Source organism: Hylaeus volcanicus, chromosome 8, assembly GCF_026283585.1.
Source record: "Hylaeus volcanicus isolate JK05 chromosome 8, UHH_iyHylVolc1.0_haploid, whole genome shotgun sequence".
NCBI classification, from domain to species: Eukaryota; Metazoa; Arthropoda; class Insecta; order Hymenoptera; family Colletidae; genus Hylaeus; species Hylaeus volcanicus.
In genome coordinates this window covers 7,235,370-7,250,722 of record NC_071983.1, presented here as the reverse complement: position 1 = coordinate 7,250,722, position 15,353 = coordinate 7,235,370, and the positions used below count along the sequence as shown (strand labels likewise).

Genomic DNA, 15,353 nt, shown 5'->3' with positions numbered 1-15,353 from the left:
GTGTCGAAGTGACGCGGGGGCCCGGGTGAGGAAGAAAAATGGCGATGGGGGTCGGAAAAGAAGAAACGGAACGGCGGATCGGGACGAGGAGGAGGAAGTTAGCCAGGAGGAGGTCGAGGAAACAGGCGAGAGAGAGAGGCGCGGAGGAAGACGGTGTGCCAGAGGACGAAGTGGAAGAAGAGGAAGAGGAAAGAAGGGAGCCAAGGTAAAAGGGAGACGTGCGAGAGAGGCGGCGAGGGGGACGGGGGCCCGGGTTGGGTAAGGTGAGGGCTCCTACGGGTGAGTGAGTACCACTCACTTCATTGACTCGTGCGTACGCCCGCACGTCTGTCAGTCCATCCTCACTCACTCGATCCTCGCCACGGTCTCGCGGCCGCTCTGTCCGGTTCTCTTCCTCTCGAGTCCTCCACGGATAATCCCGTCGTATAAGTGCACCGAGCTCCGCGATTCGAGGTCGCCTCGTCGTCGATCCAACCGTCGCGCACGGACCGGCCAGACCCGTGCCCCGCGATATATCGTTCCGTTTCGAGACTCCCGACTGGCTGGAACCAGCCCAGCCACAGGGTCGAGCAGGATGACCCTGGCCAGCCTGGGAAGGATCATCGCCGTCCTCGCGTTGCTGCTCCTGGAAACATCCTGGACGAGGGGCAAGCCTCAGCAGATCAAACCAGGTGAGACCGCTTGACGCTTTCCGACGTAATTACTCTCTTCGTCGCTTTTCTATTATTCGTTGACGTTTATATAGTTTGACGTTTCCAAGTGCATGCTTGCATAGATATGTCGATGAATATATAAATACAGTCACGGTCTCATAAACATTACCCTCTATGTCCATCGAAGATATTTGTTTAAATTAAAATGATAGGTTTGACGTTTCCAAGTGTATGTTTGTGGATAAATATGTTGATGTATATAGATATAAATACATCAAAATACATCGAAATGTTTATACACAAACATACACTTGGAAACATCGAGCCTAACATTTAATTTAAACAAGTTTCTTAATTTAAACGAGTTTCTTAATTTAAACGAATCGAAGAAATTCGTTTAAATTAAACGTTAGGTTTGACGTTTCCAAGTGTATGCTTGCATGGATATGTCGACGTATATGTAAATACAGTCAGTCCCATAGATATTCGTATCTTCTCTGTCTATCAAAGGAGTTTGTCTAAAGTAAATAATAGGTTCGATGCTACCAAATAAATGTTTCATTATAAATATGTACATGGATAAACCTTGCACTTGCGTATATATGTATATATGCAGAATGAAAAATTTATTTGAAAACATCAAACCCACCGTTTAATTTAGACAAATTCCTTTAATAAACACAGAGGGTATACACATGTATAAGCTTATTCATATACATACTCATAATGTAAAATTCATTTGGTATCATCGAAAATATTATTTAATATAGTCAAACTAATATACACAGAAGGTACGAATATTTATGGGATTTACTGTATACAATTGTTTTTGAAAAATCTTAAATTTAAGTGTCAAAGCACTTCATGAAGCACAGTCGTGACTTTTCATATTTATAATAATTTTTCTGCCTAACAAAGATTGACACCATAAACGACAAAATTTTATTGGCCATTACTAAAGAACGTACTATAAAAATATTTCAATTTACTCTTTGTAATATTTCGCTAAAGTGTTCCATTTTTTAAAAACACGTCTTACGAAAGTGTCCTACGTCGTCCTAAACAGCCTGGCGACCGTGCAACCGTCGAATGAGCCAAATGCTAACGATAATTATTCATGGGTATCGATTGCTCGTAACGGGTTCTCAGCGAGTCCTCGTGCTCTGTTCTCTGTTGTCGTAATCAATGTAGCCGAGGGTACTTAAGCCTGGGAGTAGGTAAATCAGGACCGAGGATCCCGAAGACGTCAGACGGTGTCGGAGTGAGAATCTCTAAGCCAATAGGGGGAGGACTCGAGCAGAGATGACGTTACTTTGAGGCGGTGGAGGTGTGACGGAGGTGGCCGAGGCGCGAGGAATATTTGCCGGAGGTTTGGGGAAGGGTTTCGAGGTTTAGGTGAATTAGAACTTTTCGAGGTAGGACTTGAGGGTAAGACTTGAGGGTAAGACTTGAGGGCTGTTGCAGAGGCGCGAAGTTTTGCGTGACCGGTCGATCGTGCTGGATAAATTATCACGAGGTTGAAGTCTTTATAAAATTTTTCTGCTGTAGGTAGAACGATGTTAGGTTTGGTATACAGTATTTCGTGACTTAATTTTATATTTTCTTTTTATACTGGAATTAAAAGTTGGATTTATAGAGTGCCGTTGGATTGTATTTTGAAGGACCAATCTTCGTGATGATGAAATTTTAATATGTCTAGTGTTACATTGCAGTTACATGTTACAGTATCATTTTACAATATCACGTTACAGTATCATCTTACAGTAACACGTTACAGTAACATATATACAATATCATGTTACAGTAACACGTTACAATAACATATATACAATATTATGTTACAGTAACATATTACAATATCACGTTACTGTAACATTGTAATTGAGTACCAAGACTCGAGGCATTCGTGATTCGTGTCTGTTAGAAGTACCAAGCATGAATTCTTATTTAGAAAAAAAAAAAAGTAATACACTTAGTATACACTTCTCTGTTATTCCAGGTGGTACCCAAGTTGTTGTTCCGATCTCCTGCGGTTTCCTCGCTATTTCTCGCTTGTTGACTTCCTGACTCCGGCTCCTCGTGGCTGTCTTTCAAACACCGTGTTCCTCGAACACCCATCTCCCTTGGAGAATTAACATTTTTATCGAGGTGCTGTCCGTTGTTTCTCCAGTCCGCGCATCGGTAGTTTCCGTTAAGGGCTATGGATCGTATCGATAGCATTTGGGTTACCTCTGGGAACCGAATCTGAATCTGGCCAGATATCCTCTCATCTATCACGCTGTTGATCTTCGTTCTATTATATCCTTGAATCCGAAGCTGTCAGACGAAGACATCGATGAGAGACTTTTTATCAATCTTACTCTTTCCTCCTATAAAATTCTTCCTGGTGGTAGCCACACCATTAATCATCATATTACGAGATAGATGATCTCTAGCGATCGTAAAATAATCTCATAGATTTTTTATCATCGCTGATTCGAATCTTTCACCTTCTCACTGTAGATACCATTCTATTCTTAAATTAATTCATTCCTTTACGTTCCTGAATGCAGAGCTGTCAAATGATGACATCAGCCTGAGATTTTTTTATAAATCGCCTGACTCTTTCCTTCATCCGACTCTTTCCATTCGTTTTTACGATAACGAGGATTTATTGATTACCTCACGCGATAGAAAATTAATACCCAATTGTGAAATAGCTGTAAAATAATCGTAAACAACTGATACATTCCATCTGGAAGTGGATCCTAGGGACCACTTCAGCTTCTTACAGTACGCACTCTTGACAAAATCAATCCTCAGTCCCAGTTCCTTAGTTTCACGGATCCGAAGTGTCGTCGCCATTGTCTCTCGTCGTTTTTCTCGACGTGCATAGCGCCGGTCATAGAGTAATTACGCTGCGGAGGATCCGTAACGAGGGAAGAGATACTTCCTCCGTTCCCTCGCTCATTACAGTTCAGAGTTTATCGGCGTCGCATCTGCCAGCTGAAAAAGCAACGCCATTGTCGTGCGATGTATCGACGGACATCCGAAGAAAGTACGCGATCGGCAGATGTCAGAAACGAAACTGCCGCGCGGTTTTTTTTCTTTTCTCACGTGCTCGTGGGAGCGTTCTCGAGCCTATTGTCTTCCGATGGACAGTTCCGCTCTCTGGTCATTTTGGCAGATCATCGATTTTATTAGTCGCTGTGTTCCTTGAATAATCGTCTCTCTTGTTCATGTAGTTAATACTTATTTGTTTTTTCTTTTTTTTTTATATTCCGAAGCCTTTCATCCTAAGAGAAAGGCATGTATCGCTTTGTTCTTTTCAGTTTATAATTTGTGTTATCGAAGTTTGTATTCTCGTCGTATTAGAATACAAAATTTCTGTGTAATTCATTTTCATCTTTCGGGACCCTAGCGAAGCCGAAACCTGTTACTTTCACATGTAGCTTTCTCGTTTCAAAATTTTGAATATATATAGGGTGCTATTAGATTTCATTTTAACGGACAAAAGCCACACCCTTTCCTCTTGTCTTGTATCTAAAGATATATTCACACATATTCATAAATATTTATCACACATAATATTAGGATGAACCAAAAGTTCGTGCGTTCTTTTACGTTGTTTCAGTTTGTGCAACTTTTGGAAGTCATAAAAGTAACTTTATATGCACGTGTTTACATATCATTTTGTAGTTTTTGAAGAGAAACAATCATGCTTACCTGTAACGTGAATTGGAAACCCCTCCAACGCCTATTTTTAATCAAATTAATACTCCGCAGAGAGTAATTTTCTTTTATCCCCCTTTTCTCTTTCTTTTCTACTTCCGAGAGCTCGGGGGTCCTTCCACGAGCCTCTGTGGCCCCCATTCGAGAACTCCCGCCATACGACCTATAAAATTGCGTTGTTAAACCACCGAGGAGAGGCGAAAGAGCAAAGCAAAGAGATCGTTCGTTACGCAATGGGTCGAGCCAGGGTGAACGCACCGACAGAATTCTTCCGAGGCGCGATCGATCGCGATCGGGATCAGGATCGTGATCGATCACGCGGATTCGGCCGGCGACGGGACCCCTGGGCGTCGATCTCGATCGCGCGACCGGACGATTAATAAGCGCTCGATTAATCCATGCAAATTTATTTAAACAAATTCCGTGCGTGTCGCGACTCGCCAGACGCGAATTACGCGAATCTTCTCTCTCGCTTTTGCGCCTAATCGAGCCGGGACCCGGGGAACTCGGGATTTTTAAAGGGTTTCCAATGATTTCATCCAGGAACTTGGATTATTTTGCCTGAACTCGCTGTGAGGTTCGATTTTGTTGTTCCGGGCTTAAATTTAGATTATTTAGATCATTTTTAAACGTTTTAATAGTGGTCGTTTATTCTAATATTATTATTTTAATAGTGTATGATTAGTCTATTCAGAAAGTCCCCTTCGAAGTAATAAACTCTTTTTAAATAAGCCGTTAGCACTTTCGCTGCGGATGACGTTTTCATTATTTTTCGCTTTTCATTTTTTTCTGTTCGGCAATCATATTATATATAAAATAAGTTACCAGAAATATATGTTTTTCAAAATAATCATATTGGAACATTTGTAAGAAAACGGAAGAAGAAACAGGAAAACGCCAGTAGATACTCTAATTTGCGCATAGATGGCACGATTGCTACCATTACTGCCTTCATAAAAGTGTAAAACAGGTCTTAAGAGATCTACACTATAAATAAAGAAAAAATAGAAATAAAAATACTGCCCTCATACCATCTTACGCGCCTTATTTAAATCTGCTATGGTGATTAGGCTACCTAACAAGAACGTCAAGATCTCGAAAATAGCTCGCCTCTTTCCACGGTCCTTGGTCCCGCGAAGGTCTCAGGCCCCAAGTTCAAGGACTGGCCTACGTGACGTAACTCTGATCCTCCACCCGCATCCTCCGAGCTCTTGCATAGTCGTCGATGATCTCCCCGCGACCCTAACAACGTTTTCTCCTCTAGAAACCCGAGCCATTACCTAAACCACAGGATTGTCCCATCTGGGATTAGGCTTAAGAATCCCACCCTCGAAATTCCTGTGTTTCGGTTCTCGTTTAACGATCCGTCTTGGCCCCGAACTCCGTTGGAATCGTCATTTAAACGGTGAACCGAGGACGCCGTGTGCAGTTAAGTACCGCGGACGTCCAAGAATAGTTGGCGCAACTATAGGGGCGCTTAGAGTTTACGTAGCTCGGTACACGGGCTCCTGGCGTTACGGCCGCTGTAAATGTCTATGAACTTTAGCTGTTTCGGTTAAAGCGCGTATATCCCTTTCCCGATGGGAAATTATTGTCTCGTCCTGCGCCACGGTCCTATATCAAACTTCCCTGGCCGTATAAATATCTCAAGGAAGCGGTACGCGCGAGTTGTGCACGCGCTGCTTCCTGCGGAAGGTACCCTCCTCGAGTGGCGAAGAGGATTCCCAAAATGGCGTCGCAGGATTGATGGCGGGATCGGTTAATTAATTGGTTTATTTAATTTGGCGATTTCTGAACGTAGATTTATTTTATTTGGCTAAATAGTGTCCTGGTAGGAGACTTAGTTAACACTTTATTTACTCCAAGTCTATATTACTTTAGCCTTTTCGATTCGAGGGTCTAGATTTTGAAAACAGTAAAAGAGCAGGGGACTTGATGTCAGTCTAGATTAACACTTTCAGTGCCTGACATACTCGTAGAAATACTTGTGAAAGTAACATTTTATTCTTATACAATTGGAAATTCCCGATTAAAATTCACAAATTCTATTTAGACTTGTTTTCCTTAAGGTACGATCTTCGGAATGAATTTTTATTACTGAAAATCCCTGTCACCCAAATATGGCGATGAACGTGTCAACGTATGTCGATGTAGAAAGTTCTTTTGTAAATCGCGGACCGTTTCCCAAACAGACCGGTACATAAAGCGAATGAATAATCGAAAACATCTACTGTACCCATATTCCCTAAACAAAATTAAGCATCTCTTATATTTTTCCTCTCCTACTGAACACTTCACCTTTCTCTCGATCCTCGTGCGAACCAAGTAAACAGATAGTACCTTCCGTCCTCGCCACGAGAAGGACACCGCACGTTTCCGCGTATCTCGCAAGTCCTCGGTCCGGCTAACATTCGTATAGAAACTATTCTCGACCGATCTCCAAACGACCAGGCCCAGGACGAAACACTCCCTTCCTTTTCTCTTCTCTACCCCTCTCTCCCTTCAACAGAACCACCCCATCACACAGAGATAAACACTCGTAATAAACTCGCTCCAATAATTAATTCCACGTCCAAGGATCTCTCCACCTCGATCTTTCGAGTCGCATCCAACCGAGGTCCCACCGCCAGGTCCGATCGGTTCGTTCATAAATCTCCACCCGGGACACCTCATCTCCCCCCTCGTGTCTACAAATTGAAGCCACTTCGCATCGCCTCTGCTCTGATTTTTCTCGAGGAACCATGACGTACGAAACTCGTACGGTCGCCGGGAGAAAGATAGTCCCGGAGGACGTTGGTCGATCTCACCGCGCAGAGTTCGCTGCTTTTTCCGCCATCAAACATCCATTATCTCCCGCGTCAGCCTCGCGATCGGGCCACCCCCGTCCTCCCACGGATTCGAAGCCCGTTCCACGAGCCCCGGGTTCGGTTAAGTGATTCTTTCCCGTGCCACCGGTCGACCAGCTCGTGGCGAATGAATCTTACATTGTACGTCCCGACCAGGCGGACTCTATACATCATTCCCGGCTGGGAAAACTGTACCCGATCTCCTTCGGTTGTTTCTCCAATCCTCCCCCTCCGCCGGGTGCAATTCACCGTGCCAAATGCTGCCGAATATCTCCGTCCAGCGGAGGGACACGGAAAACGCTTCAGGGTTTATCGGAGACGGCGTATGCGCACGGAAAGCATCTGGTCGAAAGATATATCATCGATCACCAAGTCGATTTTCAGGGATTCCATGTTATTAGCTTGATCTGCGTGAAATTGGAGGTTTTAGAAAAATTGATTCAATTCGCGATTGATGCCATTTGAAATCTTGCCGGGTCAATTATGTAGACGCTTCTTTTTCTTTGTAGAATTTTTGTTGGGGACGGAAAGAGTCCTCTGAATTTTTATTAGGAAATAGATGGAAGATATTAGTGTGAAATTGGGGAGGTTCTGTGAAATTGGGGAGGTTCTGCAAAAAGAGATTTAATTCAATGAAAGTTTAGGGAGGTATTTAAATGTTAATACAATTCACGATTGGGAAATTCTGACATTTGAAATCTTATTGTGTTAGTAGTGTAATTATGTCTTCTTCTTTCAAGAATTTTTGTTGACGAAAGAAAGAGTCCTCTCAATTATTAGGAAATACGTCTTCTCTCCAACTCCAACAAAATCGGCCCTCTTAACCAGCAATCATCTCGGTTCAGCCTGGTTTCCTTCTCTGCTGGCGTCCCGCATACAAGTGGCTAAAGTTTTAATGGAAAGGACGTCGCGGGACCGCGCGATAAATTACGTCGTGCCACGTTTAAGATAATTAGAAACGTCGTGTATCGCGGCTCGCCATCGATCCTCTCCGCGCTCGACTAATCATTTCCTTAAAAAATTGTTCAATTTAAAATCCAATAGCTGTAAAAACAAAGCGAATTGAAAATATTTCATTAACACTCGACCGGTGGCCTAACCACATTTTTACCGAGGAATTAAGTACGTCGATTCCGAAGCAGAGATGTCGAAAATTAAAGATGTCGCGAAAATAAGTACTACTACAAATGTGGGATTGATATCACTTCTAATTGTATAGATAAAGATTTCGGCCTCGTATTAAATAAAATAAAATGAATGTAGTACAACACCGACGTTAGGAGAACGAAATCTATTATTAAATCGATTATTAAATGGATTATTAATTTAATAATCCAGAAGTTAATATCGCATACGCGAGCGAAAGGCCGTCGAAATTAGGACATTCCGAGGAATAATTTATCCTCAAGTTTCGCGGAACCAATCTTAGTCGCCTAAGTTAACAATCAGGCGATCACCAAAGGCCTCCTACGGAATCGGAAGAAACGCCGTTCTTCGAGCATTCGATTAAAACTTGATCTCCTCATGAATGGGAGAAGACAGCGCACGGGGATCGAGTTGATCGCGCGATTAACTATACGTTTGAGTGGCACACCCGAGAAACCGGCCGTGCCACTTTTCTCTTATGAAAATGAATATTTCCATTCGCCTGGCCCGATCTGGATGTCAAAGCCGACCGCAGAAAGTGAAACGGGCATTACCCAGAGGCATCGAACGCGGTTACGCCGCTTAAAAATGTGTTGTGTTGCACGTTCGTTGTGCAAGCCGGAGGAATATCTTCAGCGATTGTTTTTAGATAGTTGAATTTTACATAATTTTTGGTTGTTATCGTCGTAATAAGAAACTGAGAGCTGTATGGAGGGCAGAGGTACAAACTGGGGACGAAAAATTAAATTAAATCTTCGATACTACTATTTAATATTCGATATCGAGGGTGGATATTTTCATTATCGTTGTAAACAAAAGTTCTCGTTCAAATCTTCCAATCACGATATCACGAATTATTACGTTATTACAAATCATTACTACACTTCCTATTTAACGTTCTCTAAAAAATTACAATTTCTTCCAAAGGGTTTCGTCCAACCCCTCCCAGCCATTTTGTACCGAACAACGAAGAATAACGACGCGATTAGGTCGCGGTGCGCTCCGTGCGGCGTATTAATTGCCACACTTCCTCCCCCTTGTTCGCACGCGAAAAGAAGTACGAGCGAAGGAAATCGCAGTCGGCGTAGCGGCGGATCGACGATTTCCCGACGGCCACCCGGTATGTGCACGGTTACGTCCAGGCTAATTACCCGTACCGAGAACACATAATAATGCCAGCTAGCGGAGGGCTGGCATGGAAAAAACTAGTACAAAGTATCCGTCGTGTCTCTGTGTCCACGGCGAGCTCCTTGCTGGAGTCGTGAATGAGCTCGGTTCTTGTCCTCCTCTGACTAAATGCCACGTCGACCGGCACAGGCGTCGATCCCTTCGCATTGTTCATCCCCCTCTGACCCCCCTCGTGATCCCCTGGAAGAATCTCGACGGTTCTTGTTGCCGTCGAAGGGAAATCGCGCGATTCCCTCCCCCCCTATCTTTTATCTTCGAGCCTCCAACTGGGAAAGCGTAGAATCAAAGGGATATTTGAAATTTTTTTTCTGACCTATATCGTTGATTTTGGTCGACGAATCATTGGAGACAGTTTCGAGCAGACGTTTTAAGCAAGAGTTCCTGAAAATTGCATCGAGAAATACTCGAGAATGATGGAGTTATGGTTGATCAGGAGCGCCGGGATTCTCGGGAACGATATTTTCTTTGCTTCGACGCGGTTACGCTTTCCTGTAAAGGAAGTTTCAAGCAGTGATGGACAAAGCCCTAGATTTCGAAGATATCTGAAGTTTGCTGATATGTTTCTTCTTTCGACCACTTTCCAGAGAAAGAAACGAGACAAGCACGTTGGCAAACTTCAGATTTATTCGAAGCCTAGGGTTTTGCCCATCTCTGGTTTCAAGAAAATCGAACGTCTCGCGCCAAAGCGTGGTGAATTTCTCTTCGATTGTAACGTGTCTCTAGGTGAAACGGTCTAGTATTTCTAATAATATTGCTTATCGAATTGGTAGAATAGATCGGGTCCATAGATCGAGTCGCCGCGAGGACCACGCTAGGGAAAATACGCATCGACGGCTCGGGGTGCAATGATTCATAAAGCTTTGGTCATGTTAATTGGGCACGATCGAATGACCCTCAACGGGAACAGTTATAACGGCGCGTGTTTCGTCGGTGGAAATTAATTCAAACGGAGGTGTAGCTCGATTGTTCGCCGCGAATACATTTAATTATTAATTAGCCGGCATGGCGCCGCCCGTTACACAATGATAATTAATATAATAATTAATATTCGGGCCATATTACAAGTCCGGTGAACCGTATAACTGGATAACAATGCTAACGCGAGCATGAATTCCGAATCCATTTCGATTACCCTTGCTGGGTCTATCTATTAAGGGCGACTTCGTTACAGAGGGCGAGGGGATGGGAGACTAATTTCATTAAAACAGCATCGGGTATCATTTTTGAGCGATCGTCGGCTCATTATTTCCTCGTACACCATTCTACATTCCCAATTTTCCAATTTGTAAATCTCCTGTTGATAAATATGAATGAATATATTATTCAAATTATTATTCCAAATTGATCAGAAACTCTTGTCCACGAATACTAGGCGCAGAAATGAATTCTGTGGATTTATATTCGATCATTTATGAATTTAATTTAAGTAGAAATAATCGTCATTTGATTGTCAACATTCTGTAATCCTCAACCTCGCGTCATTCCCCCCTTTAGTTTTGCCGATTAACGTTATTCTATCGGACTGCAGGCGTGTTTGATAATTACAGTATTTACAGAAGAATAACTGATTAATTAAAATCTGTTGGAGGCGATATCGAGCCTTGAAACAGGATCAAACAACGCCGAACGTTGCGTTTTTCATATATCTTGGCCAACGGATCGGAACAGAGCGCGCAGAAGATTAACTAATTAATTAAAATCTGTTGGAGGCGATATCGAGCCTTGAAACACAGTCAAACAACGTGAAACGTTGCGTTTTTCCAGCGTTGGGGATCCTGCCGGATGTCTAGACATCCGAGCGATCGCATAAAATCAGAATGAGCCGCTACGACGGCATGCAAATCGGTCGGGTGCGTGTCGCGCGTGCTGAAGGTTAGATAGCCAGGACCTGGTCGGACTGTCGATACGACCGTGAAACCGATTTCTTTCTGCGGTCTCTCGTTTCGCGCGAATCCCGCTCGTTCGGATATAGTTCAACGGGTCCAATTAACTCGTTGTATATTAAAGCCACGCGGCTCGTTTGCATTCAATCAGACATCTGGCCGAACGAAGACCAACTATTTATAGTCAGTCCAGTCTCCTCGGTCGTTCGATTAGCATTCGAGCCGATCGGCTCGATCAGGTTTCAGGCAATTAAACTGAGTTACCGTGGCTTAGGCCAAAGACGAGCGATCTCCTTGGTCGTTGATCAAACGAGAAAATATTCTTACCCTCCGATCTTGGTTTGGAGGTCGAGGAGACGGTTCGCCTAGGTTTGCCGACGAGTATCGGGCGAGCTCGAAGAATTAGGGCGATGACAAAGTCCGTCCTCTGTCCGTTTGTCTTCTGGTTTCGAGAAGAGTTTCATCGCGGTCGGCGGGAGCTTTGCTCGGAGCGTTTAGAGAAGGATTCGTGTCACGTTTGATTTCGAGCGGTGCTTTCAGCTGTCAAAGGACCGGCGTTGTCGGGAAGGTGCTTTGAGAACGTCGATTGCTGGATGGTGGTTGATTGAAGGCTGCGGAGAGCGAGACCTTGCCCGCGATAAGGGCTTCGAGCCTTTGGGGAAGGATTCGTGTCGCGTTGTTTGATGCTGTTTGGAATGTTAATAGGATTCCGGGATTAGAAAGTGCTGAATGGCGGCGACCAAGAAGGTAACTTGTTTGAAAGAAAGGGTAACTAAGTATCTTCATGCAAGCATGGTGTTAGACACGTAGAACAGAGTCTGTGACGCGTTTGACAGCGTTTAGAAGCTTCATCTCGTCTGCAATATTTTTTAACACGCCGGACACTAACGAATTTCTTTTCGACGAAGTATAGAGGCATATGTTGAAAGGGCTCGTGGTACTTTAATCGAAGTATCGCGTTGTTTGACACCGTTTAAAGCCTCTGGTTCCTTTATCGTCGAAGGTATAGCTTGAACTTTCGTTGTTTGGTGTACAAATGGAGTCGTAACCGTTACTGTCTGCTGTAAAATTGCACGCACGGGGGGAGACGGTCCGTGTGCGACATGCAAATGACTTTCTTCGTCGGAAGTTAACTAGGTGGCAATTTGGTATTCAGAAAACGTGGTCTGCAGAGGCACACCTCCGGTATGAAGGATTGCGAGGGCACTGGGTCACGATTGTCCTTTTGATCCTTCGCTCCGGAGATCTCGTCCAGTCCCGTTCGAGTCGATGGGATATTCAAATTTCAACACTTTCTTCTGTCGAATGATTCGTGAAATGAAACCTTGTGTTTCGTGCTATTTATATTAAAGCAGAGGCAGGTAATTGTTATCAATTCTAAATTAAGATTATTCTTTAGTTTCATCGTCAACCATTCGTCAAGTACATTTACGACAAATGTAAATATACAAAAATAAACAAGGATGCTTACAAATGTTAACGTCACAAAAAATATAAAAGAAAATATACTACGCGTTACAACATTTAGAAGACAAGACATATGTACTTTGATCCACGTTTCTGCTTTTCATTCTTGTATATAAAAATACGAATTCGCGATACGAATACGAATTAAATTATTCTAGCCCAATTAAACGACCAATTTATATTATTCGAGGCAGCCGAGCGGGTCGTTAGCCACTCGAATCGATTATGTTCGTGAGTCACGAGTTCAGACGAGCTCTGCCGAGCGTCTGTCCAGGTAGACAAGGAGTGTTACGCAACGTTCGAGGCGATCAGACGATCCAGGGTTTCTTCGTGCGTGGAATTCTTCCTTGTTCGTCGGCTAGGTGGTCACACACTCGGCGAATAGTCACGAGATGCCCGTCGTATAATTTCAAAGGCCTTAAGGCTGACCTGAGTCAACAAGAATGACTGGAGAGGAACGTGGGAAGCAGAGTGGCGTGTGGACAGAGAAACCGCGACACGCTTGAAATATTTCGCCAAGATTTCCGCGACGCGTCCGGTTTCTGTTCGGTTGCGTTCGCAAGTTTCGTTCGGAACGCCCCCGGGGACGGAAATGGCCGCCAAATTTCGTGTGAACGAAATTCAGGATGCATTGAAATTTAGTAAACAGGGTAGACGGAGTCACAGTGACGTTACGCTTGTCGAATAAAGATTGCAATGATCACTTTGAAATAGGAACAGAGACGACACTACCAGAAAAAGTCACGCTGTAACGACATTTTAAATTGAAAATTTCTTTTTTTCTTAGGGTCACTTAGGGAAGGTTGGTTACGAAAACGGTACTGCAGGCGAATTTAATTATTTCTGTGCATCAGCATAAATTTAATATGTTTATCGTAGACGTGCTCGAACTCGTTGAATTCAAGTTTGTTTCCTCCGAAACCGTTCGGGCTTAATTAATTAATGGCTGCTGAAGAGGATCCCAAGTGACGAGCGAAATGCTCGTTTCAGTTAGTTTTCAGTGGTCGTTAAAAAATTGCAAAATTGGATGAAGCATGATTACAATCGTCGAGGGTGTAACGTAGGGAATCGAGAGTCGAACCCTCGTCGCTGTTTCTGTGGTTTTCTCGAGTTTTCTCGAGTTTTCTCGATTTTGTTCGAGGAAGATTCGCGGAGGCAGAGCGGAAACTGTTTGTTCGATGAGCGCAGGGAAATCGGGTATTTCACGTGGTCCGAACGCGATCGCTTATGCAAATTCAAAGCTTTTCGAGGTTGTTGCGCGCGAGTATTGCGCGCGCTGGTATCCCATTACGCGGGAAACTTGATAGAAAAACGCTCGACGCTTTCGCATGGAAATCCTGGAATGAGACAGCCGTTAATGCGATCCGAAAAACTGAAATTAAACCCTGGTGATAGTCAAACGGCTGATCGATGCCTCGAAAAATATGTTTCGAGGTAGTTAGGAGAGTCGATGCAGCTGGGAACGTTGTGGGAATATTGCTGATATTGCAGGAACGTGGCAGCAATATTTTTGGCGCACTGCATAAGTTACGAGGTTCCAAACCCTCGGAATAATACAAATTCTATGTACACGTATGACACGCAATATTTCAATGTTGCGGGTATATTTCTGCGATATCGCGAGAACTACTAATTTCTATTTAAAAGGTGATAGTCAGAATATCGCAACTTTTGCATACTCGACTACTTTCAACATCGCAATATCGGGGAAATATTGCTGCAACATTGCTGCAACATTGCAACGAAGAATCGCGAAAAAAAGGCGATTTCGTTGAGAATGCGGCAAGAAGAAAAAGCTCTAGCCACGGTTGCGCGCCATCGGAGAAACTTTCAGCTCGAGCACAGCCTCGATCGAGGACCGTTCGTTATCGAGACGTGGGCGGGGGGAAGTTCGCGGGCGGAAAGGAACTTCGGCCTCGCGAGTCCCATCCAGCAGTCCGAAAATTATGGCCGCCCTCCATTGTGGTAATTCGAAAGATGCCGGTGATTTGTTGTTAAAGAGAAATCGTTGCGCTCGAACTTAACTTACGGCGCGCCGCAGCTGGAAGGAATTTAAAGCTCTGGCTCCCATCCTAGGACCATATCGCCACCAAATACCGATGGGACCGATTCAGTGGCATATTAAACACGGATGCGTAGCGATTCTCGAGTATCGCGTTATTTAGTTTATATTTATTATATTTGTTTAAAGATATCATCGGTGCGAGTAGAATGCAACTGTTAACGTTGTTCGTAATATTAACATAATGGAACTCAAATAGGATGACAGGAATTTCGAAAAGATATTATTCTTTTAAGTATCACTATTTTTGCATTCTTCTGGAATGTTCGTCGTATTCGAATCTTGGATCGGCATTCCTAATTGCACTCAACTTTCGGGTCATCTATCGGTGCCCAATTTATTCCCAATCAGTTATGTAATTACACGGTTATTAAAATAGTCATCAGGAACGGTTTGA

The 15,353-nt window shown here is 43.6% G+C and overlaps 1 protein-coding gene across 1 annotated transcript in view; it reads left to right on the top strand.

Moving 5' to 3' along the window:
* The first annotated feature begins 323 nt into the window (after positions 1-323).
* Positions 324-15,353, top strand: part of LOC128880998 (uncharacterized) — a 54,828-nt gene continuing 39,798 nt past the window's right edge. The window contains exon 1 of the mRNA XM_054131632.1: positions 324-671. Coding sequence (XP_053987607.1) covers positions 575-671 — 97 coding nt within the window. The 5' untranslated portion in view covers positions 324-574. The remainder of the gene's footprint in view (positions 672-15,353) is intronic.